Here is a 19,677-nt window from a genome sequence, read left to right on the forward strand (position 1 = left end):
AAAAAAAAAAAAAAAGAGTTCGAGACCAGCCTGGCCAGCTTGGCAAAACCCTGTCTCTACTAAAAATTCAAAAATTAGCTGGACATGGTGGCACGAGCCTGTAATCCAGCTACTCAGGAGGCTGAAGCAGGAGAATCATTTGAACCCAGGAGGTGGAGGTTGCAGTGAGCCAAGATTGCACCACTGCACTCCAGCCTGGGCGACAGAGTGAGAGCGAAACTCTGTCTCAAAAAAAACAAAACAAAACCAACCCAAAAGAGATCATCCTGTCTCAGCTTCCCAAAGCACTGGGATTACAGGTATGAGCCACAGTGCCAAGCCTGTCAATCCCATTTTATTCATAGGAAAGCTGAGGTCTGGGCAGGAAAAGGACCTGTCTGAAGCCGCCCTGTTTGTAAGTGGATATGGGAGATTTGACCTTAGGTGGAGGCCAGCTCTTTACCTCCGTCCACGAGTGAGGAAGCCCTGGGGTATGCCAGGCACTGTTCCAAGGGCACGCTTCATATAATCCTTATTATCTCATATAATCCTTACAACACCGTTGGGGAGTGGGGGGTGAGTCAACCATTACCCCACGTGACAGAGAGGGAAACCAAGGCCCTGAGAGGTGGCACAGCCCAGGTTCAAACCCAGGCAGGCTGGCACCAAGCTCACACCCTCAACCACCAGGCTGATGCCTGGATATATGTAATTTCCTTCCAGGCGGCTGTGGCCATTTGCGGAGCGGGGTGTCTGGAGCGAGACCAGCCAGCAGAGGGGAGGTGGGTGGAGGGCAGCAGGCCTTGTCAGGAGCTCCCAGGCTGGCATCTGGGCTGCCAGGCTAAGCTCAGGCCTCTCTGATCCCTCGCTGCTGCCCACCCCTGCGTCTCGGGACTCTCCTGTGCCCCGAAGTTCCCCCCATCCCTCCATCCCCACCCCTACTCCTGCGGTCGTCCCAAATACCAGACAGGGCGAATCTCAGCTTTTCCCCAAACATTCCTTGTTCTCGTGGCCCGGCCCAGGCTGGCTGAGGTTACGAAAGCAGAGATGGGGTGGTTGTTGGGGGGGACCAAGGGGACGGGCTGGCTGTCCTCACCACCCCATCCCAGGGCGGGGAAGGGGGTGGGCCAGCTCCTGCAAACCCCCGGGAGAACAGGCTGTTGCGGGGGGTGACCTGGGGTCCCGAGATGGGGGGCAGTGGTGGCCACAGCAGAGACTCCAGGAGGTGACCGCCTGGTTTCCATTAGGGAGTCCCGGTCAGCCGCTTGGGCGAGACGGCAGAGTCTGGGCTGGCCATGGTAAGGTGGGGTGCAGGAGGGTCTGAGGGTGGGGCCTGCCTGCTCCCCTACCCCTACTCTGCCAACTGGCCACTGCCTCCCCGCCAAGACACTCCCCGAGGAGGGGATGCTCTGGTCACCATGGCGACCCTCCCTCCCCCGCAGTGGCCCAGCCTGCTGCTGCTCCTGCTGCTGCCTGGCCCTCTGCCCCTCTCTGGCATGGACGACACTGCCTTCCCCCACCTGGGGGAGAGCTCGCAGCCCCCGCCCCGGGCCTGTCCCCTGCGCTGCTCCTGCCCCCGAGCTGACACTGTGGACTGTGACGGCCTGGACCTTCGGGTTTTCCCGGACAACATCACCAGGGCCGCACAGCACCTCTCCCTGCAGGTGAGGCCCAGGGAGGGGCATGGGGGCACCCAGAGGTGAGGGGAGCTGGAGGGGCGCCCCAGGCTGACGAGCATGGTGGGGTGGAGGAACCCAAGTGCGAGAGGGCGGTGCAGAGCTGGGTGTGACGGAGCTTTGCCTTGGCAGATTGGCTCTGGCCGAGCCCCGGGTGAGAGGGGTGGGCATGGAGATGCAGGAAGTGGGCGGGGACTGAGGATGAGGGGGGTTAGGGTCAACATCTTGGCAGTTATGGCATTGTTTGGAGTCAGTATGATGGGCAATTTGGGGTTGATTGTGGGGATGTTGTGGCATGTGGGGTTGATGGTGAGGGTGATGGCACTTCTAGGGTCAATTGTGTGGGTGTTGGGGCATTTGGGGTCGATTGTGGGGGTGATGGCAGATTTGGGGTTGATTGTGGGGGTGCTGGGGCATTTGGGGTCGATTGTGGGGGTATTGGGGCATGTAGGGTCGATTGTGGGGGTGACAGCACATATGGGGTTGCTTGTGGGGGTGTTGGGGCGAGTGGGGTCAGTTGTGGGCAGATCAGGGCATTTGGGGTCAATCGTGGGGGTGATGGCACATTTGAGGTCAATTGTGGGGATGGGGCATTTGTGGTTGATTCGGGGGGTGTTGGGGCATTTGGGGTCAATTGTGGGGGCACGGGGGCATTTGGGGTCAATTGTGGGAGTGTTGGGGCATTTGGGGTCGATTATGGGGGTGATGGCACATTTGGCGTTGATTGTGGGGGTATTGGGGCCAGTGGGGTCAATTGTGGGGGCTTTGGGGTTGACATCTTGGCAGTTACAAGACTGGGTCAGGGTGATGGGGTGTTTCAGACCAACTGTGGGGTGATGATGGCATGGGGCTTGTTTGGGCTGACGGAGAGTTGAGAATTAGTGCTTGAGGTCACTTGGTCATGGGGTCATGGGTGTGAGCACCCCAACTCCTGCCCTGCAGAACAACCAGCTCCAGGAGCTCCCCTACAATGAGCTGTCCCGCCTCAGTGGCCTGCGAACCCTCAACCTCCACAACAACCTCATCTCCTCGGAAGGTGATGGGGCAGAGGGGGGTGGCCCCTCTGGGGCTGTGGGACCGACAGACTCAGGTCCCAGCCGCCAACCCCCTCCCCCGCCCCATCTGCGGGCAGCTCTGTGGCAGTTCCCAGAACTGCCCTTTGCTGAGCAGTATGGAAACTCAGGGGCTGGGGTGGGGGTTGGGGGCTGTGGCTTTTGAGTAAGGATGGAGGGAGGGGATCTGAGGGCCCGGGGAGCCTCTGCCAGTTCCCGGCCCAGAGGTGTGGGGCAGCTGGGAGCCCAGACTCCCCCTCCACCCAAGACCAGGCCGGGGGTCCTTTCACTGCCCCCACTCCCCCAGGCCTGCCCGACGAGGCCTTCGAGTCCCTCACCCAGCTGCAGCACATCTACGTGGCCCAGAACAAGGTGAGTCCCCAGCCCCACCTGCAGGCGGAGCCCAGCCGGGTGGGCGCAGCTTCGGTCACACAGCCCAGAGCTGGGAGGGGACTACTCGCTGGGGCGGGGCGGAGCCTGGGTGCACCAGGACCAGTGCAGCTGTGGGCTGTGTTCCCGCAGCTCTCGGTGGCCCCACAGTTCCTGCCCCGGTCCCTCCGCGTCGCAGATCTGGCTGCCAACCAAGTGATGGAGATCTTCCCCCTTACCTTTGGGGAGAAGCCGGCACTCAGGTAGCCCCTGGCCCAGCCCAGTCCCCCAGGCCTTAGATATGCCTGGGTCACGTCCGGTTCTAGAAGCAATGAGGGAGTTAAGGGCACAGTGGCTCACACCTGTAATCCCAGCACTTTGGGAGGCTGAGGCGGGCGGATCATCTGGGGTCAGGAGTTCGAGACCAGCCTAGCCAACAAGATGAAAACCCATCTCTACTTAAAATACAAAAATTAGCCAGGCGTGGTGGCACATGCCTGTAATCCCAGTCACTCAGGATTGGCTGAGGCAGGAGAATTACTTGAATCCAGGAAGTGGAGGTTGCAGTGAGCTGAGATTGTGCCACTGCACGCCAGCCTGGAGACAGAGTGAGACTCTGTCTAAAAACAAAACAAGGCCGGGCGCGGTGGCTCACGCCTGTAATCCCAACACTTTGGGAGGCCGAGGCGGGTGGATCACGAGGTCAAGAGATCGAGACCATCCTGGTCAACACGGTGAAACTAAAACTACAAAAAAATTAGCTGGGCATGGTGGCGCGTGCCTGTAATCCCAGCTACTCAGGAGGCTGAGGCAGGAGAATTGCCTGAACCCAGGAGGCGGAGGTTGCGGTGAGCCGAGATCGCACCATTGCACTCCAGCCTGGGTAACAAGAGTGAAACTCTGTCTCAAAAAAAAAAACAAACAAAAAAAAACGCCTTGCCCTTGAGGGCTTAAGGGTGCGCAGATCCCTAGCGTTGGCCTGGGGAGTGGGAAGAGGGCACAGTTCTACCCTGGGAGAGGAGTGAGGGGGCAGACAGTGCTGTGTGCTTCGTCAGAACTCTAGATTGAGGCAGGGACACACACACAAACATGCACTCTTACAGAGACTCACATATGCACCTGCACACACAACCACATGAACACGTGAACACATACTCATGCACACACACATTTACAATCACATGCATCATACATGCACACAGACTCACATACACCTGCAGACACACATACACCTGCAGACACACACTTTCAACCACATGCACACACACGTGCATGCACAATCACATGCACAAGCACACACGTGCACGTGCACACACACATGTACACACATGCGCATGATCACATGCACACACGCACTAGCACATACATGCATACACAGTCGCACACTCACATGCACACACACATGCACACTTATGCACAGGCACACCCCCAAGCACACCCACACTTACAATCACATGCACACACTCACACATACAATCACATGCAAACACACATACACACAATCACAGACACACACATGCACAGGCACACACATGCACACCCACACTTACAATCACATACACACAATCACATACACACACATACACATGCACACTTATGCACAGGCACATAGCACACATTTGCATATACATACATACACACATGCACACCCACAATCACATGCACATACATGCACACACACTCCACATACACACTTATTACACTCACACATGCACAAGACTCACACACATGCAGACACTTCTTCATGCAACACATGCACACTCACCTGCACACCTACACACAATCATATGCACACACAGAATTACACACAGACTCCACACATGCATGCACACACACACACACACACACACACACACACTGAAGGCGACCCTAAGCAATGTGTGGTGCGGGTGTGGGTGGTGGGAGGCGAGGGGCAGGCTGGTGGCCAGAGCCTGGCTCTCCTCAGGTCTGTGTACCTCCACAACAACCAGCTGAGCAACTCCGGCCTGCCCCCCGACGCCTTCCACGGCTCCGAGGCCATCACCACCCTCAGCCTCTCCAGCAACCGGCTCAGCTACCTGCCGCCCAGCTTGCCACCCTCGCTCGAGCGGCTCCACCTACAGGTAGCCCTGCTCTAGGTCCCACCCGGGGCCACACCCCCTTCACCTCGCCCCAGGGGTCCCCTCCAGTTCCTTGCTTTCCATCCTTCCAATTGCCCCTCAGAATTCCAGTGGTCGGAGTTATCTTTCTTCGAATCACTTTATTGGGAATCACTTTGAGCTCAAGGTGAGCTCCTGTCACTCCCTTACTCAAGAGCCTTCTGTGGCTCCCTGCTGCCCACATCCCAGACTCAAGTCTCGTTCTCTTCTCCCTTCTCCAGAACAATCTCATCTCCAAGGTGCCTCGAGGAGCCCTGAGCCGCCAGACTCAACTCCGTGAGCTCTACCTCCAGCACAACCAGCTGACCGACAGCGGCCTGGATGCCACCACCTTCAGGTGCAGGCTGGTGGGGGCAGCAGGGGCTGAGAATTTACAGTCAGGGGTCCGAAACTTGAGTGTGCCAGGCTCGACAGAGCACTGGGCAGGTGTCCCTGTTCCCCACAGCCCAGCAGTGACATCATAACTCTCACATGCATTCGCATCTCGGACCCAGGGCTGTACCCCGGTCACCCCCATAGCTGACGCTCAGGCTGGAATCTGCCCTCAGCACCCCAAGTTTACCTCCCACCCAGCTCTCTCAACGCATCCCTCCCAAGTTGAAATCTCCAGCTTAAATCTGTCTCAGGCCCACTCCCCAGCCTCCCTGGTGAGATCTATCGGGCATCGGTTGGGCATGGTGGCTCATGCCTGTAATCCCAGCACTTTGGGAGGCCGAGGCAGGTGAATCACCTGAGGTCAGGCATTCGAGACCATCCTGTCCAACATGGTGAAACCTCGTCTCTACTAAAAATACAAAAATTAGCTGGGTGTAGTGGTGCATGCCTGTAATCCCAGCTACCTGGAAGGCTGAGGCAGGAGAATTGCGTGAACCCGGGAAGCAGAGGTTGCAGTGAGCTGAGATCAGCACTGCATTCCAGCCTGGTGACAGAGTGAGACTCCATCTCAAAAAAAAAAAAAAAAAAAGAAATAGAGATTTATCAGGCATCCCACTCCGAGTGCCCCACCTGACATCGCCCCTCTCTCCTAGTAGCAAGCTGCATAGCCTTGAATACCTGGATCTCTCCCATAACCAGCTGACCACAGTGCCCGCCGGCCTGCCCCGGACCCTGGCTATCCTGCACCTGGGCCGCAACCGCATCCGGCAGGTGGAGGCGGCTCGGCTGCACGGGGCACGTGGTCTGCGCTATTTGTTGCTGCAGCACAATCAGCTGGGGAGCTCAGGGCTGCCCGCCGGTGCTCTGCGGCCGCTGCGGGGCCTGCACACGCTGCACCTCTATGGCAACGGGCTGGACCGCGTGCCCCCGGCCCTGCCCCGCCGCCTGCGAGCCCTGGTGCTGCCCCACAACCGCGTGGCCGTGCTGGGCCCCCGCGACCTGGCCGCCACGCCGCGCCTGGCGGAGCTCAACCTGGCGTATAACCGTCTGGCCAGCGCCCACGTGCACCGCCGGGCCTTCCGCCGGTTGCGCGCCCTGCGCAGCCTCGACCTGTCCGGGAATCAGCTAACCAGGCTGCCCATGGGCCTGCCTAGCGGCCTGCGCACCCTGCGGCTGCAGCGCAACCAGCTGCGGATGCTGGAGCCCGAGCCTCTGGCCTGCCTGGACCAGCTGCGGGATCTCAACCTGGCGCACAACCGGCTTCGGGTTGGTGACATCGGGCCCGGCACCTGGCATGAGCTCCAGGCCCTCCAGGTCAGGCACGCGCCGGTTGACCACACTGACTGTCCCCAGGGCCCTTCCCTCCCCCTTCCTGCCCCAGCGCGTTCCCAACATTCTAGTTAGGGGGTAAAGCAATCAGAACAAGAAAACGGTAAAGGTAGAAGGTGATGAGGAGGCTGGGTGAGGTAGCTAATGCCTGTAATCCAACACTTTGGGAAGCCAAGGCAGGAGAATTGCTTTAGGCTATGGGTTTGAGAACAGCCTGGGCAACATAGCAAGACCCTATCTCTACCAAAAAACATAGCCAAGCGTGGTGGTGCATGCCTGTAGTCCCAGCTATTTAGGAGGCTGAGGCAGGAGGATCGCTTGATCCCAGAAGTTTGAGGCTGCAATGAGCCATGATTGGGCCACTGCCCTCCAGACTGGGTAACAGAGCAAGACCCTGCCTCTTGGGAAAAAAAAAAAAAAAAAAAAGTGATGAGAGGTATGGTGCGATTCAATGACGGACTCATTGAATCAAGTGGGGACCCGTCTGTCTGTGGCTTCCGGGAAGGGCCTTGGTTTACCTCTGTAGAGGGGAGGACTTTGGCAATCACGGAGTGGAGGGGGCGGGCAGAAGGGCTGGGCCGGTATGAAGGGGGCAGGGGACTCTCAAGGAGGGAGGCTGGCTGAGCCAGGTGGCCCAGGCCTGGGCTGCCACGGCGCCGCCTCTGACCCCCTGCCCCAGGTGCTGGACCTCAGCCACAACGAGCTGTCCTTTGTGCCCCCGGACCTACCTGAGGCCCTGGAGGAGCTGCACTTGGAGGGCAACCGAATCGGCCACGTGGGCCCTGAGGCCTTCCTCAGCACGCCTTGCCTGCGTGCCCTCTTCCTCAGGTGCCCCGAGGGTGTCCGGGCGGGCAGAGGTGGGCAGGGGAGGACCTGGGACGGTCATGACCACCTCTCTGTACAGGGCCAACAGGCTTCACATGACGAGCATCTCAGCTGAGGCCTTCCTGGGGCTCCCAAATCTGCGTGTGGTGGACACGGCAGGGAACCCAGAGCAGGTCCTGATCCGGCTACCTCCCACCACCCCACGTGGGCCACGGGCAGGGGGCCCCTGATCCTGGAGAGGCCCAGCAGAGCAGCCCAGACTCCTGGGGCTCTGCTGGGTGGTGGACTGAGGAGATGGCGCCCACGGGGGGCCCTCTGTCTGGCTCTCCTGGGCCTCCAGGGCTGGCCGAGGCACTGAGGCATGCAGCTGGCATACTCCAGGCTTGCAGACCCACACCCGACCCCAAACGCCCAATGCAGATGGACACAGCAACAATAAAGCCAAACCCTTCCACACTCAACAGATTCAGCACAGACTGGCGCCCTTCTGGGGGCTCTGTTCATGGACACCACCCCATGACCAGTCCAGCTGGGGGAACTGAGGCTCTGGGGTGCTAAGTAGGTCTGGACTGGATTTTGAGGTCCTGAGGTACAGTGGGGTCACCAAACAGCACCCTGTGTGACCCAGCCACGTGTGATTGCACAGATGCCCAAGGCTACCCGCTGAAGAAACATTGGGTGACAGATATAAGCACACAGCAAGCGTGGGGATCAAATGCACCCTTCAAGGCAGGTGTGTGGTGTGGCACCCTCCTGTAACCCCAGCTGCTCAGGAGCCGAGGCAGGAGGATCACATGACCCCAGGAGGGGGAGGCTGCAGTGAGCTGATTGTGCCACTACATTCCAGCCTGCGTGTTGGAGGGAAACCAGGTCTCTAAAAAGAAAGCACCTTTCATAAGCACACTGCCCCAGCCTGGTTCCCTGACGGGCGCCTCCCCATCCACCTCCAGGGGAACTAGAGGGTGAGTGGGAAGACCTGGCCTGGCCGCCGAGGGTCCAAGCAAGAAACACACAGGACAGAGCTGGGTGAAGTGTGGCCCTGGCTATTTTATTCCATGTGCTGGCCCTGAGGTCCCAGCTGGGCTGGGTCAGCGCCCCAGGGAGACAGTGGGGCCCGGCCAGCCCCAGCGGCTTCTTTGGGGTTGAGGCCGGGGAGGGACAGGAAGTAAAGTGCTTGCAGGGGCCCTTGGGGCTCAGTCCCAGCCACCCTCCCTGCTCTGGGGCAGGCCAGAGAGCGGACACCCCTGGGCTGTGCAAACAGGACTCTCTGGGGCCCACCCAGGCCTGGGTGAGGGGCACACGCTGGCTGGTGGCCATCCTTCCCGACCCCTGAAGCCACGGAGGCTCTGGCTGGGCTGGGGGCCCGGAATAGGGGTGAGTCCAGAGCCGATTGTCCGCTGATTGTCTGCTTGTCTGGTTCGTGGCTGTGTCGGCTCTTCCCGGTGCCGGGGCATGCTGCCCGCTTTCTGGGGGCCGCCTGCCTCGTGGGCTTCTCACCTGCGGAGCCGCTGCAGCTGGGGGAGAGGCCACTAGGGTCAGGGGGGTGGCCACGACCACAGTGAGCCCCCAACCACCCCCATCTCCTGAGCCGCTCACCTCACACTCCACCAGATTCCGCCTGTAGAGCGCCTCCTTTGCGGCCTCCTGTGGGGGATGGGCATTCAGCAGGTGGTCCCTGCAGGCCCCACCCTGCCTGCCACCCAGCGTCCACCCGGCTCTCGCCCAGCTCACCCTGCTGCCGTCATTGCCCAGGCGCCGGGCGGCCTCCGTGTAGAACTGCAGCTGCCGCTCCAGCTGGGCTACATATTCTGAGAATGGTGAGGGGAGTTAGGGTGGGGAGCCCCTCCCCCAGCAAGTGCCCCTCCCCCACCAGGTGTCCATTCCAAGCCCCTCCCCTACCAGGTGCCCATCCTACGCCTCTCCCCCACCAGGTGCCCATCCCCAAGCCCCTCTCCTACCAGATATCCTTCTCTAAGCCCCTCCCCCACCAGATGCCCATTTCAGAACCCCTACCCCGTCGGATGCCCATGCCCCCCTGCTCCAGCTGTGCCCTCTGCCACTGGCTGCGTTGCATGATGTCCTGGTACTGCTGGGCCACTTCTGGGGGCACTGGCCGCCGCGCCTGCCTGAGGGCCAGGATCTGGAGGATACAGAGGGGCCTGTGAGGATCCTGCCTGGGCCTGCAGACTCCCCAGTCCTGCCCTACGGAGCCCGGTAGGATGGATACCCACCTTCCGCTCTAGACGCTCTTGGTCGAAGGCCAGCACACTTAGGCTATGCATGGGCCTGGTTGATCTAAGGGGTGGAGGAAGGATAGGGGCTGCAGAGATTCCCCCTGCCCAACCCTGTTAATTCAAAGGATGCACTGGGGATATGGTGGGAGGTAGGCAAGACCCACCCTGGTGTTGCTGATCCCAAAACCTAGTGGGGATGATGGCTGCACACCCAGGAAACTATGACGCCTAGCGGTCAGGGAGGGCTTCCTGGAGGAGGTAACAGCCAAGTTGGGATCCAAAGAAGGAATCAGAGGTGGGCAGGGGAGCAGAGAGCAAGGGTATGGGTAGGGGTGCTTAGGGGACTGGAACCCATGGAAGTCCAGAGGCCATGAACCACAGGAGGAGTGGGGAGAGAGAGAGGCCTGGATATATTGACAATGGTCAGATCACAAAAGGTCTTAAAGAGGAGTTTAAACTGGATCCTCTGGGAAAAGGGGTGCTAGGAAAGGTTTCGAAGCAGTAGAGGGACATGGTCCAATTTGTGCCTGGTGGGAAACTGTCCATGTGGGACTGAGAAGGGAAGGGGGTGTTCCCTCCAGCATGCCCTGGCCCAGATACCTACCTGTTCCCTGGCTCCCTTGCAGGGGCAGGCACAGGAGGGGCCTTCCCTTTGGGCCCAGCAACCTGCTTCAGAGGAGAGAACCAGTTGTGTGAGTCCTGGGCCTCTGAACCAAGCTTCCCTCCCTAAGACTGCTGATGGGGGACAGGGGTCTCACTGTTGGCACAGCTGCTGGCAGGGGGTCAATGACCAGCCACCTCTCTGTCGTGGTCTCCAACTGCTGGGCTGTCAGTGGCTCCCGAATCCGGACCATCACCTCCAGTCGCCCCCCTGTGGGCCGGCGACCATCCAGGACCTGGGGGCGGTAAGGAGAAACTTACCCTGCTTCCTGTTGGAAGCAGGAAGTGACTAGAGGCCCAGGGCCAGGAACAGGGAGAACAAGAATAGTTTCTAAAATATGAGCCCATGGTATGGCTATCAGCTGATCATAATGGAGTGGGGTGCTGAAAGTATTCAGGGCTGGGCAGTAGGGAGGTCTGAGGCTCTGAGGGGAGGGGCTGGGTCAACAGAGGGGCCCATGGGGGGCTCAAGGCACGCAGTGTGTGAATAATGTTAACGAGTAGCATGGCCATACCGGAGCGTGCAGATGAATGTCCGCCTCTCACCTCAAGGATCTCCCGGACCTCACATGCTGTCTCCAGTGCATCCAGCTTCAGCTGGGCTGTCCCCAGCACCCGGTCATTCTTGAACAGCCCCCTGTGTGTATGTGTGTGTAGTGGGGACAGGACGGTTGGTTGAGAGGAGCTTCCCTTGCCTGGAGCCCACCCAGCAGCTATGGCTCTTTCTAGCTCACCCCTTGTGAACCACTTCGAACTTGATGCCTTTGGTCTGGATGGCTCTTCGGAAGCCACGGTGGCTGCGGTTGATGCAGAGTTTGAACTGCTCCTTGAATTCTGCAGAGGGAAGGAGGGAGAGGGGGTTGGGTGGGGTCAGGCCATTGTCTTACGTCCCTTCTGCTGCAAGGGGGTAGGCGTGGGGTGCTTCCAGCCGAGGCTCACCAGGGGAGTCTGTGTTCTTGATCACACTGGTCTTGTCTTTCTGAGCTTCTTCCTATGACCAGAGAAGAGGCAGGAAATCTCAGGGGCCCGGGACTCGGCTTTGGCTTACTGAGGGCTGCAGCCCTCCCCTCCTCAGCTCCCCACGTACCACGTTGGGGTAGGGGAAGTCAAATCGAACAAAGACATCCAGATCGCCAGGGGACAGTCCTGTGGGCAAAACAAGGGTCAGAGCTGGGCAGAGAGGGGGTCCCCATGACCCTCACCCCTACCTACAGCCCCCTCACCTGGGGGTGTGGGCAAGCTGATGCCCTTCACAATGAAGAGGAGCATGTCGTTGCTGCTGAGGTCAGGGAAGATCCTTCCAGGCGGGCAGGCAGGCAGGCAGGCGGGCAGGGAAACAGGCACCTCAGTCCCACTGCCCACCTGCCTTCTCTTCCCCCAGTGGGGGCAGGAAACAAACCCTACGCTGGCCTTTGGGGGTGTCTCAGCTCCTGGGCTCATTTTAGAATCAGAGTTCTCTGTTCAGGTCGGCAATGGATCACTTTTGGGTCCTTTCTTCAGTCTGTGTATATTTATTTGGTACCTACTATGTCCTAGGTACCCTAGCTGCTGAGTGACATTCCCTTCACTTAATAGTTCTGGAGTCCTAACACCAGTCTGTGCCCTAGCTGCTGGGAGAGCTTCCCTTCATTTCCCAATATTTCTTGCATTTCTTGAGTACCTACTATGTGCCAGCCAGTAGGTCCTTCATATATATATACATACATACATATATATATATACACACATACACCTGGCTAATTTTTGTATTTTTAGTAGAGATGGGGTTTTACCATATTGGCCAGGCTGGTCTCGAATTTCTGACCTCAAAATACTATGCCCACCTTGGCCTCCCAGCCAGGCCTCACTTAATATTTTTTGAGTCCTACAAAAGCATCAGTCAGTGCCCTAGTTGCTGGGAGACCTTCTGTTCATTTCACAGTATTTTTTGAGTACCTACTATGTGCCAGCCAGTACCCTAGCTGCTGGGGATCTAGAAGTAAACAAGAAATACGCCAGCCCTGTGCTCAGTCTGGCTGAGTGGACAGATGAGCATAGGTACATAAATAGAGAAACAATAAAAACCTCAGTAGAGAGGGAGGGCGAAGTGTGCTCAGAGGGGACTGATTGGATAGACGGGGGGCTCTCAGAGGGAAGGTGACATTGTAGGTGACTCTAGATGTCGAGGGAGTTGCCACATGGAGACCTGGGGAAGAGGGCGGGGGCAGAGGAAAGAGCTGATGCAGAGGCTTGAGGTAGGAACACACTTGGTTTGTAGGAGGGACCAAAGAGTCCCGTGTGGCCAGAGCTGAGTGAAGCGGGGACAGCAGGCAGAGAGAAGGCGACAGGGAGCCAGCCTATGTGGAGACGGGGGAGGCAGGGTAGGGTGTGGGTTATCCCAGGGGCAGTGAGGAACCACTGGAGGGCCAGTGGCTGCACCTAACCCCGTTTAGAAAGTGGAGAAAATGCCCAGGCGCGGTGGCTCACGCCTATAATCCCGGCACTTTGGGAGGCCGAGGCGGGTGGATCATGAGGTCAGGAGATGGAGACCATCCTGGTTAACATGGTGAAACCCTGTCTCTACTAAAAATACAAAAGATTAGCCGGGCGTTGTGGCACATGCTTGTAGTCTCAGCTACTCAGGAGGCTGAGGCAGGAGAATTGCTTGAACCCGAGAGGTGAAGGTTGCAATGGGCCGAGATCGAACCACTGCACTCCAGCCTGGTGCCTGGCGACAGAGCAAGACTCTGTCTCAAACAAACAAAAAAAAGTGGAGAAAAGGATCCCTACTCCTGGGGGCACAGGAAGACTTAAGGGTAGCAAGACCAACCCCCACCTAAGCAATAACTCCTCTCTGGTCCACCACGGACTCACCCGGGCCCTGGGACAAGATACACTTTTGCACTCTCCAGATCTTTCTCAAATGTGTTCCTGTGACTGCACCCACGCCACCCTTCACTTGTGCCTCATGCCTGCCCCAGGGCCCTTGCACGTGCTGCGCTCTTATGCCCATCCAAACTTTCCTCCAGGTGTAAATCTTGTGCTGGCTTCCGGGGAGCACAAACCGCACCCCCCACCTCCAAAGGGCCATCGGGGCCACGTGGTGGGGCGTAGATCAGGAGCCTTACTTGATGATGCTGAAGGTCCTTTGCTCAAAGCGGGCGGTGGGCGTGGGGAGCCCCCGGGTGAAGGCTTGCTTCAGAATGTCCATGCTCCGCTTACAGTCCTCTGCCAACTTCTCAAACCTGCCAGTAAGAGGGCCTGCTCATGTCCCTGGCCCTGGAGTGGGTGGCTGGGGGTGCACATGTCTGGCACAGGGCAGGGCACTTACTTGGTGGTTTCAGTGATGTTGCCCAGCTGGGTGAATTGGTTTGAGTGGTTCAGGCACATCTGGGGGAACAGAAAGCAGTGAGGCAAGAGAAGAGAGGAGAGGGGAGGGAGGATCACACCCCTGGGGGATGGGCTGGGGGTCTCCCCCTCACCTCATGCTGCTGCCGCATGAGCTTGGTGAGTTCACCATAGCGCCGGGCGGCCTCCTGAGACAGACCCGGGCCGGGCCGCTGGACCAGGGCAAAGTCATCCTTGTTGATGGGGGCGGGAGGCACCTGGGAAGGACGAGGCTGGTGGCAGGGGGAAGGGGGACAAGCAGAACCACCTAGGGCTCTGCAGAAATGTCGTCCTTCCTTGATAGGAGGAATTCTCCAGCCATTGCTCTGTCATCCTTCCCTGGTCTTTCTTTTTTATTGAGATAGAGTCTCACTCTGTTGCCCAGGCTGGAGTGCAGTGGCGTGATCTTGGCTCACGGCAACCTCCGCCTCCCAGGTTCAATCGATTCTCCTGTCTCAGCCTCCCGGGTAGCTGGAAGTACGGGCATGCACCACCACGCCTGGCTAATTTTTGTATTTTTAGTAGAGACATGGTTTCACTATGTTGGCCAGACTGGTCTTGAAAACTCCCGACCTCAAGTGATCCGCCCGCCTCGGCCTCCCTAATTGCTGGGATTATAGGCATGAAAGACCACAGCCAGCCCCTGCTCTTTTTTCTTGATCTTTCCATTGTCCCACTTAACAAGAGCATCCTTCAGTCACCCCAGAAATCATGTATGGTGCCAGGTGTGGTGGCTCATGTCTATAATCCCAGCACTGTGGGAGGCCGAGGTGGGTGGATTGCTTGAGCTCCAGAGTTCGAGATATCATGTATGGAGCCCCTACTGTGCACCAGCGATGAAGAAGAGAGACCAAAATCCCTGCCCTCGTGGGGCTGACATTCTCTTTGGGGAGATGGGCAATAATCAGAAGAAATAAGTAAATCATATGAGAGAGTAGAAGGGGACACATGCCACAGGGAGGCACAGAATTGGGAGGAGGAGCAGAGGAATCTGGGCGACAGGGAGGGATTTTAGACAGGCAGTTAGGGTAGGCCTCCTGGAGATGGTGATGTCGGAGCAGAGACCTAATGAGGGGAGAAAGTGAGCCACATAGGTGTCTGTGGGAAAAGCATTCAGGCAGAGGGAACTGCATGTGCAAAGGCCCTGAGGTTGCAGAGTGATCGGTGTTTGAGGCTACTAGACAGCAAGGGGAGAGTGATTGAGGGGTGGGTGAAAGAGACCAGACAGGCTGGGCACAGAGGCACATGCCTGTAATCCTAGCACTTTGGGAGGTTGAGGCAGGTGGATTGACTGAGGTCAGGAGTTCAAGACCAGCCTGGCCAACACAGTGAAATCCCATCTCTACTAAAAATACAAAAATTAGCTGGGTGTGGTGGCATGCATCTGTACTCCCAGCTACTCTGAAGTCTGAGGCAGGAGAATCGCTTGAACCTGGGAGGCAGAGGTTGCAGTGAGCTGAGATTGCGCCATTGCACTCCAGCCTGGGCGATGGAGTAAGACTCTGTCTCAAGACAAAACAAAACAAGAGACCAGGAAAGGGAGGTGATGGGGCAGATGGTGCAGGTCTCTTGGGCTATGATAAAGGACTGTATTTATTTATGTGTTTCTTGTGGTCTCTCAATTAGATATCCGCTCCATGACAGTGGGTCTCACTGTGTTTCCCAGTCTGGTTTTGAACTCCTGGCCTCAAGTGATCCTCCCACCTGAGCCTCCCAAGTAGTTGGGATTACAGGTGTGAGCCACCGTGTCCAGAGTGTGCATCTTGCCTTTTTTGCTCAATGCCATGTCTTCAGTGCCCAGCAAAGACTACATGTCCCAGGCTCCTCTGAGGCTAAACGTAGCCATGTGACTTAGTTTGGGCCAATGAGAGGCAAGCAAAAGTGACGTCACTTCCTTGAACTGGGTGCCCTTTGCTGGGTGCCCAGTTCAAGCTCCACACGTTTCCTATAATGGGTATTACTGTAACACATGAGGAATCCTGGCTGTGTTTCTTTAAGGTGGGGGTCACCATCTCCTCTTCCCCAAGGAGAAAAATGATGCTCAGAGAGAAAGGAATGGTCCTGCCCAAAGTGGTGGAATCTAAGTGTCTCCCCAAATCTGATCCCATTCCCTTCCCTAGTAATGGAGCTCCAGCTGGTCACGCTGTGCACCAACAAGAGACTACATATCTCAGGCTCCTCTGCAGCTAAATATGGCCATGTGACTTAGTTCTGGGCAAAGGGATGGAAGCAATAGTCATGTCACTTCCTTTAAAGGGGACTACTATCTCTGCTTCTTTCTCTAATCCTTCCGACAGGATCCACTTGGATCACGTGGACCAGGATGACCCCCCTAGGGTGCACCAAAGCAATAAGATGGAAGGAACTCAGGCCCTGGAGGACCTCCCATTGCAGAGCCCAGGCTGCCCTGAGTGGTACAGGCAAGAAACAATAAATGTCTGTCTCGTTTCAGCCACTGTCTTGGGAGGACCTATTTGTTACAGCAGCTGGACCCTGAGTGATACACTTCAGTTTGGATGGCTGCTAAGGGGCAGGAGCCTGACTGGTGGTGGATGCCCAGGCAGTTCCCACAGGCCCGGAGGGTTCACCTTGGTGATGTCCACAGGCAGCCCATTGCGGGAGGCCTCCAGCATAGGCTCCAGTCCCTTGGCCTGGCGTAGGTGCATCTTGGCGCCCTCCACATCGTTTTTCTGCTTGGCTCGCAGCGCGGCCTGCAGTAACTGCTTCTTGCGGCCCTCTAGGAAGGCCAGCTGCTGCTGGGCTGTGGGCATAGGAGCTCCTACAGGTGCTGCTGAAGCCACAGCCAGGCAACAGACAGCTGGGACAGGGAGGGGGTGCCTACCTCTGGTGGATGTGCCTTTGGGGGGTGCTTTGGCTGCTGGGGCTGATCCCGACTGGGGAGCCCTTGAGGCTGGGGCTTTGGGCTGGGCTGTGGGGGCCACAGGGCTGTTCTGCTGTGGAGGAAGAAACAGAGAGGATGTCAGAGACTACCTAGCACCTGTGATGAGTGCAGTCCCCAAAGATCAGGGTCTGATGCTGACAACAGTGGTCACTTAGTGGGATCCCAGGACTTTGCTTTGGGCCACTCCCCTGCCTCACTCAAAGTCCCTGGCCCCAAACACCTTTTTTTTTTTTTTTTTAAAAACACAGTCTTGCTCTGTTGCCCCGGCTGGAGTGCAGTGGCATGATCTCGGCTCACTGCAACCTCCGCCTCCCGGTTCAGACAATTCTCACCAAACAAACACCTGTTTTTTTGTTTTTTAAATTGTCTTAGAGACAAGGTCTTGCTCTGTCACCCAGGCTGGAGTACAGTGGCACAACCATGGCTCACTGCAGCCTTGAACTCCTGAGTTCAGGCAATCCTCCCACCTCAGCCTCCCAAGTAGCAGGGACTACAGATGAGTGCCACCATGCCTGGCTAATTTTTAAAAAACAATTTTGTAGAGACGGGTGTCTCACTATGTGACCCAGGCTGGTCTCAAACTCCTGGCCTCAAGCGATCCTCCCACCCTGGCTTCCCAAACTGCTGAGACTACAGGTGTGAGCCACTGTGCCCGGCCCCAAACCTCACACCTTCTTAGGCACCTCATCCTCTTCATCCTCTGGGCCTTCATCCTGGTTGGCCAGCTTCATGGCAGTCTCCAGGACGCCCACCAGACTCTGCTGGGTGGGCTTGGTGGCCTCCAGGCCCTGGATGGGGGGAAAGCCTGGGCGGCCGGTTGAGGCCTGGTTATTGTGTGGTCAGGACGGAGACCTATGCACGCCATTATGGTGGAGATACAGATTCCTCCCCCACCTACAGAGTCTTGGACCTTTATTTTTTATTTCTTAATTTTTTTTTTTTTATTTTTAGAGACAGGATCTTGCTCTGTTGCCCAGGCTGGTGTACAGTAGTGGGACTACAGGCGTGTACCACCACACCAGGCTAATTTTTAAATTTCGTGTAGCCCCGGGGTCTAGCCGTGTTGCCCAAGATGGTCTTGAACTCCTGGCCTCAAGTGATGCTCCCCCCTGAGCATCCCAAAGTGCTGGGATTACAGGTAGGAACCGCTGCGTCCAGCCAGTTTGCCAATTTCTATGGTGCAAACACGTCATGTCCAATGTTAAGCTCCCAATTGATTAACAAGTTTACAAACCCCCTGAATATGCTGCATTCAGCTCCCTGAGTCTGTGCCATGAGGAGTTATAGCATCTGCCCAGGCTCAGAGGCTGGAGGAACAGGAACTGGGGGGCACAGCCTGCCAGGGGTGGGGCCTACCTGGGGGCACAGGCAATTCAGCAACATCCACGGCTCGGCCAGCCTTGTGAGCCTTGATGGCATCTTGGTATTGCTGCAAGGGCCACAGGTGTTAGGGCTTCCCTCGGAAGAGCTCCAGGGCTGCCCCCTTGCCCCACCTCCCCCCAAGTCCCCAGGGCACCTTGACGATGCGCTCGTGCATTCGAGCTTTCCGCTGGTCCCCCTTGCTCTTGGCCTGGGCTGCAGCCACCTGGTACCGCTCCATCCGCTGCTCCAGTGCCTCCAGCAGGGTCCTCGGGGGTGGGGGGACCTCTAGGCCGGACAGGGGAGTAAAGTTAAGAGTCAAGGGACAGGTAGACAGTCTGGCTCCAGCCTGCCCCCAACCCCAGAGGGTCCCTGAACCTACCTGGTGTGGAGGGCGCTGTAGTGGGAGTCGGTGGCTGTGACGGTGGTGACGGTGGATCTGGGGGCAGCTGGTCTGGGGACAGAGAGGTCCAGGCCAATGAGGGGATTGCTTGCTGCACCCCCCACAAGCTGGTCTGGCCTGAGGGTGGTCCCTGGGCCTGACCAACGGGGTGGCAGCAGCAAGGAGAACTTAATGTATGCCTGAAACCATCCCAGACAGTGGGCATGGCAGGGTCCTCACCAGGTGGAGGGGGCAGGCAGGAGAGGTCCACAGGCTCCCCCCGGCTCAGGGCCTCCAACACAGCATCAAAGCTCTGAGAAGGAAGATTAGAAGCTGAGGTGCAGTTGCAGGCTGGGACCCCGTGGGGAGCCGCCCGGCCCTGCCATGTCACCGAGGACTTCCAGCCCCCTCCCTTCCCTTTGCACCATCTTGCTTAATCCTCTTCCAACACATGTGCCCATTTCACGGGGGGGGTAAACTGAGGCTCCCAGACTTATAGCAAACTATCACTAGGGAGCGACCAAGCTAGGATGCAAATTTGGGTCAGCCTGACCCAGCAAACCAAGTGCTTTCACACGGGGCCATGTCCTGCCCTGTCCCTCCAGTCCTGTTCGTCCGGCTAGACGCACCTTTGCCACGCGGAAGTGTCTGGCGGCAGCAGCGGTATCTCCCTGCTGCTTGGCATGGAGTGCAGCCAGCTTGTACTCGCGCTGGCGGCTCTGCAACTGGGCCAGAGGGCCTGGGCTGCAGGGACCTGGAAGAGGGAACAAGGTACAGGAAGCCTCCAGGGCCTGGGCCAAGTTCACCGTGTAAACCATTTAGTATTTATTTATTTAATGTAATTATTTTTCCTTTTTTGAGAAGGAGCCTCTCTCTGCCGCCCAGGCTGGAGTGCAATGGCCTGATCTTGGCTCACTGCAACCTTCCGCCTCTTGAGTTCAAGTGATTCTCCTGCCTCAGCCTCCTGAGTAGCCGGGATTCCAGGTGCCCGCTACTATACCTGGCTAATTTTTGTATTTTTTTTTTTTTTT

The 19,677-nt window shown here is 57.7% G+C and overlaps 2 protein-coding genes across 7 annotated transcripts in view; one reads left to right on the forward strand and one right to left on the reverse strand.

Annotated features, from left to right (window-relative positions):
• The window catches only part of PODNL1 (podocan like 1), an 18,102-nt gene extending 9,894 nt beyond the window's left edge, over window positions 1-8,208 (forward strand). Inside the window, exons 1-10 of one of the 2 annotated variants that reach the window (XM_017497659.2) lie at window positions 1,059-1,277; window positions 1,422-1,643; window positions 2,598-2,691; window positions 3,015-3,079; window positions 3,230-3,339; window positions 5,022-5,178; window positions 5,436-5,551; window positions 6,246-6,903; window positions 7,598-7,746; window positions 7,823-8,208. In XM_017497659.2, coding sequence (XP_017353148.1) covers window positions 1,275-1,277; window positions 1,422-1,643; window positions 2,598-2,691; window positions 3,015-3,079; window positions 3,230-3,339; window positions 5,022-5,178; window positions 5,436-5,551; window positions 6,246-6,903; window positions 7,598-7,746; window positions 7,823-7,973 — 1,725 coding nt within the window. In that variant the 5' untranslated portion in view covers window positions 1,059-1,274 and the 3' untranslated portion in view covers window positions 7,974-8,208. Of the gene's footprint in view, window positions 1-1,058; window positions 1,278-1,421; window positions 1,644-2,597; window positions 2,692-3,014; window positions 3,080-3,229; window positions 3,340-5,021; window positions 5,179-5,435; window positions 5,552-6,245; window positions 6,904-7,597; window positions 7,747-7,822 lie in introns of those variants that run through there. The other variant, XM_037727541.1, reaches the window with a different exon arrangement.
• A 565-nt stretch (window positions 8,209-8,773) lies between these two features.
• CC2D1A (coiled-coil and C2 domain containing 1A) overlaps window positions 8,774-19,677 on the reverse strand; it is a 20,070-nt gene continuing 9,166 nt past the window's right edge. Inside the window, exons 7-30 of one of the 5 annotated variants that reach the window (XM_037727544.1) lie at window positions 19,276-19,400; window positions 18,887-18,959; window positions 18,647-18,718; window positions 18,422-18,552; window positions 18,262-18,334; window positions 17,577-17,710; window positions 16,846-16,954; window positions 16,592-16,764; window positions 14,099-14,221; window positions 13,948-14,006; window positions 13,745-13,861; window positions 11,861-11,934; window positions 11,725-11,783; window positions 11,577-11,628; window positions 11,372-11,471; window positions 11,184-11,274; window positions 10,736-10,873; window positions 10,582-10,646; window positions 9,975-10,038; window positions 9,757-9,883; window positions 9,475-9,551; window positions 9,340-9,387; window positions 9,241-9,257; window positions 8,774-8,891 (exon numbers count right to left, since the gene is read on the reverse strand). In XM_037727544.1, coding sequence (XP_037583472.1) covers window positions 8,792-8,891; window positions 9,241-9,257; window positions 9,340-9,387; window positions 9,475-9,551; window positions 9,757-9,883; window positions 9,975-10,038; window positions 10,582-10,646; window positions 10,736-10,873; window positions 11,184-11,274; window positions 11,372-11,471; window positions 11,577-11,628; window positions 11,725-11,783; window positions 11,861-11,934; window positions 13,745-13,861; window positions 13,948-14,006; window positions 14,099-14,221; window positions 16,592-16,764; window positions 16,846-16,954; window positions 17,577-17,710; window positions 18,262-18,334; window positions 18,422-18,552; window positions 18,647-18,718; window positions 18,887-18,959; window positions 19,276-19,400 — 2,201 coding nt within the window. In that variant the 3' untranslated portion in view covers window positions 8,774-8,791. Of the gene's footprint in view, window positions 9,258-9,339; window positions 9,388-9,474; window positions 9,552-9,756; window positions 9,884-9,974; window positions 10,039-10,581; window positions 10,647-10,735; window positions 10,874-11,183; window positions 11,275-11,371; window positions 11,472-11,576; window positions 11,629-11,724; window positions 11,784-11,860; window positions 11,935-13,744; window positions 13,862-13,947; window positions 14,007-14,098; window positions 14,222-16,591; window positions 16,765-16,845; window positions 16,958-17,576; window positions 17,711-18,261; window positions 18,335-18,421; window positions 18,553-18,646; window positions 18,719-18,886; window positions 18,960-19,275; window positions 19,401-19,677 lie in introns of all 5 variants that reach the window. The other 4 variants (XM_037727545.1, XM_037727543.1, XM_017497662.2 and 1 more) reach the window with 4 other exon arrangements.

This window comes from Cebus imitator, unplaced genomic scaffold (assembly GCF_001604975.1).
Source record: "Cebus imitator isolate Cc_AM_T3 unplaced genomic scaffold, Cebus_imitator-1.0 Scaffold234, whole genome shotgun sequence".
Taxonomy (NCBI): domain Eukaryota; kingdom Metazoa; phylum Chordata; class Mammalia; order Primates; family Cebidae; genus Cebus; species Cebus imitator.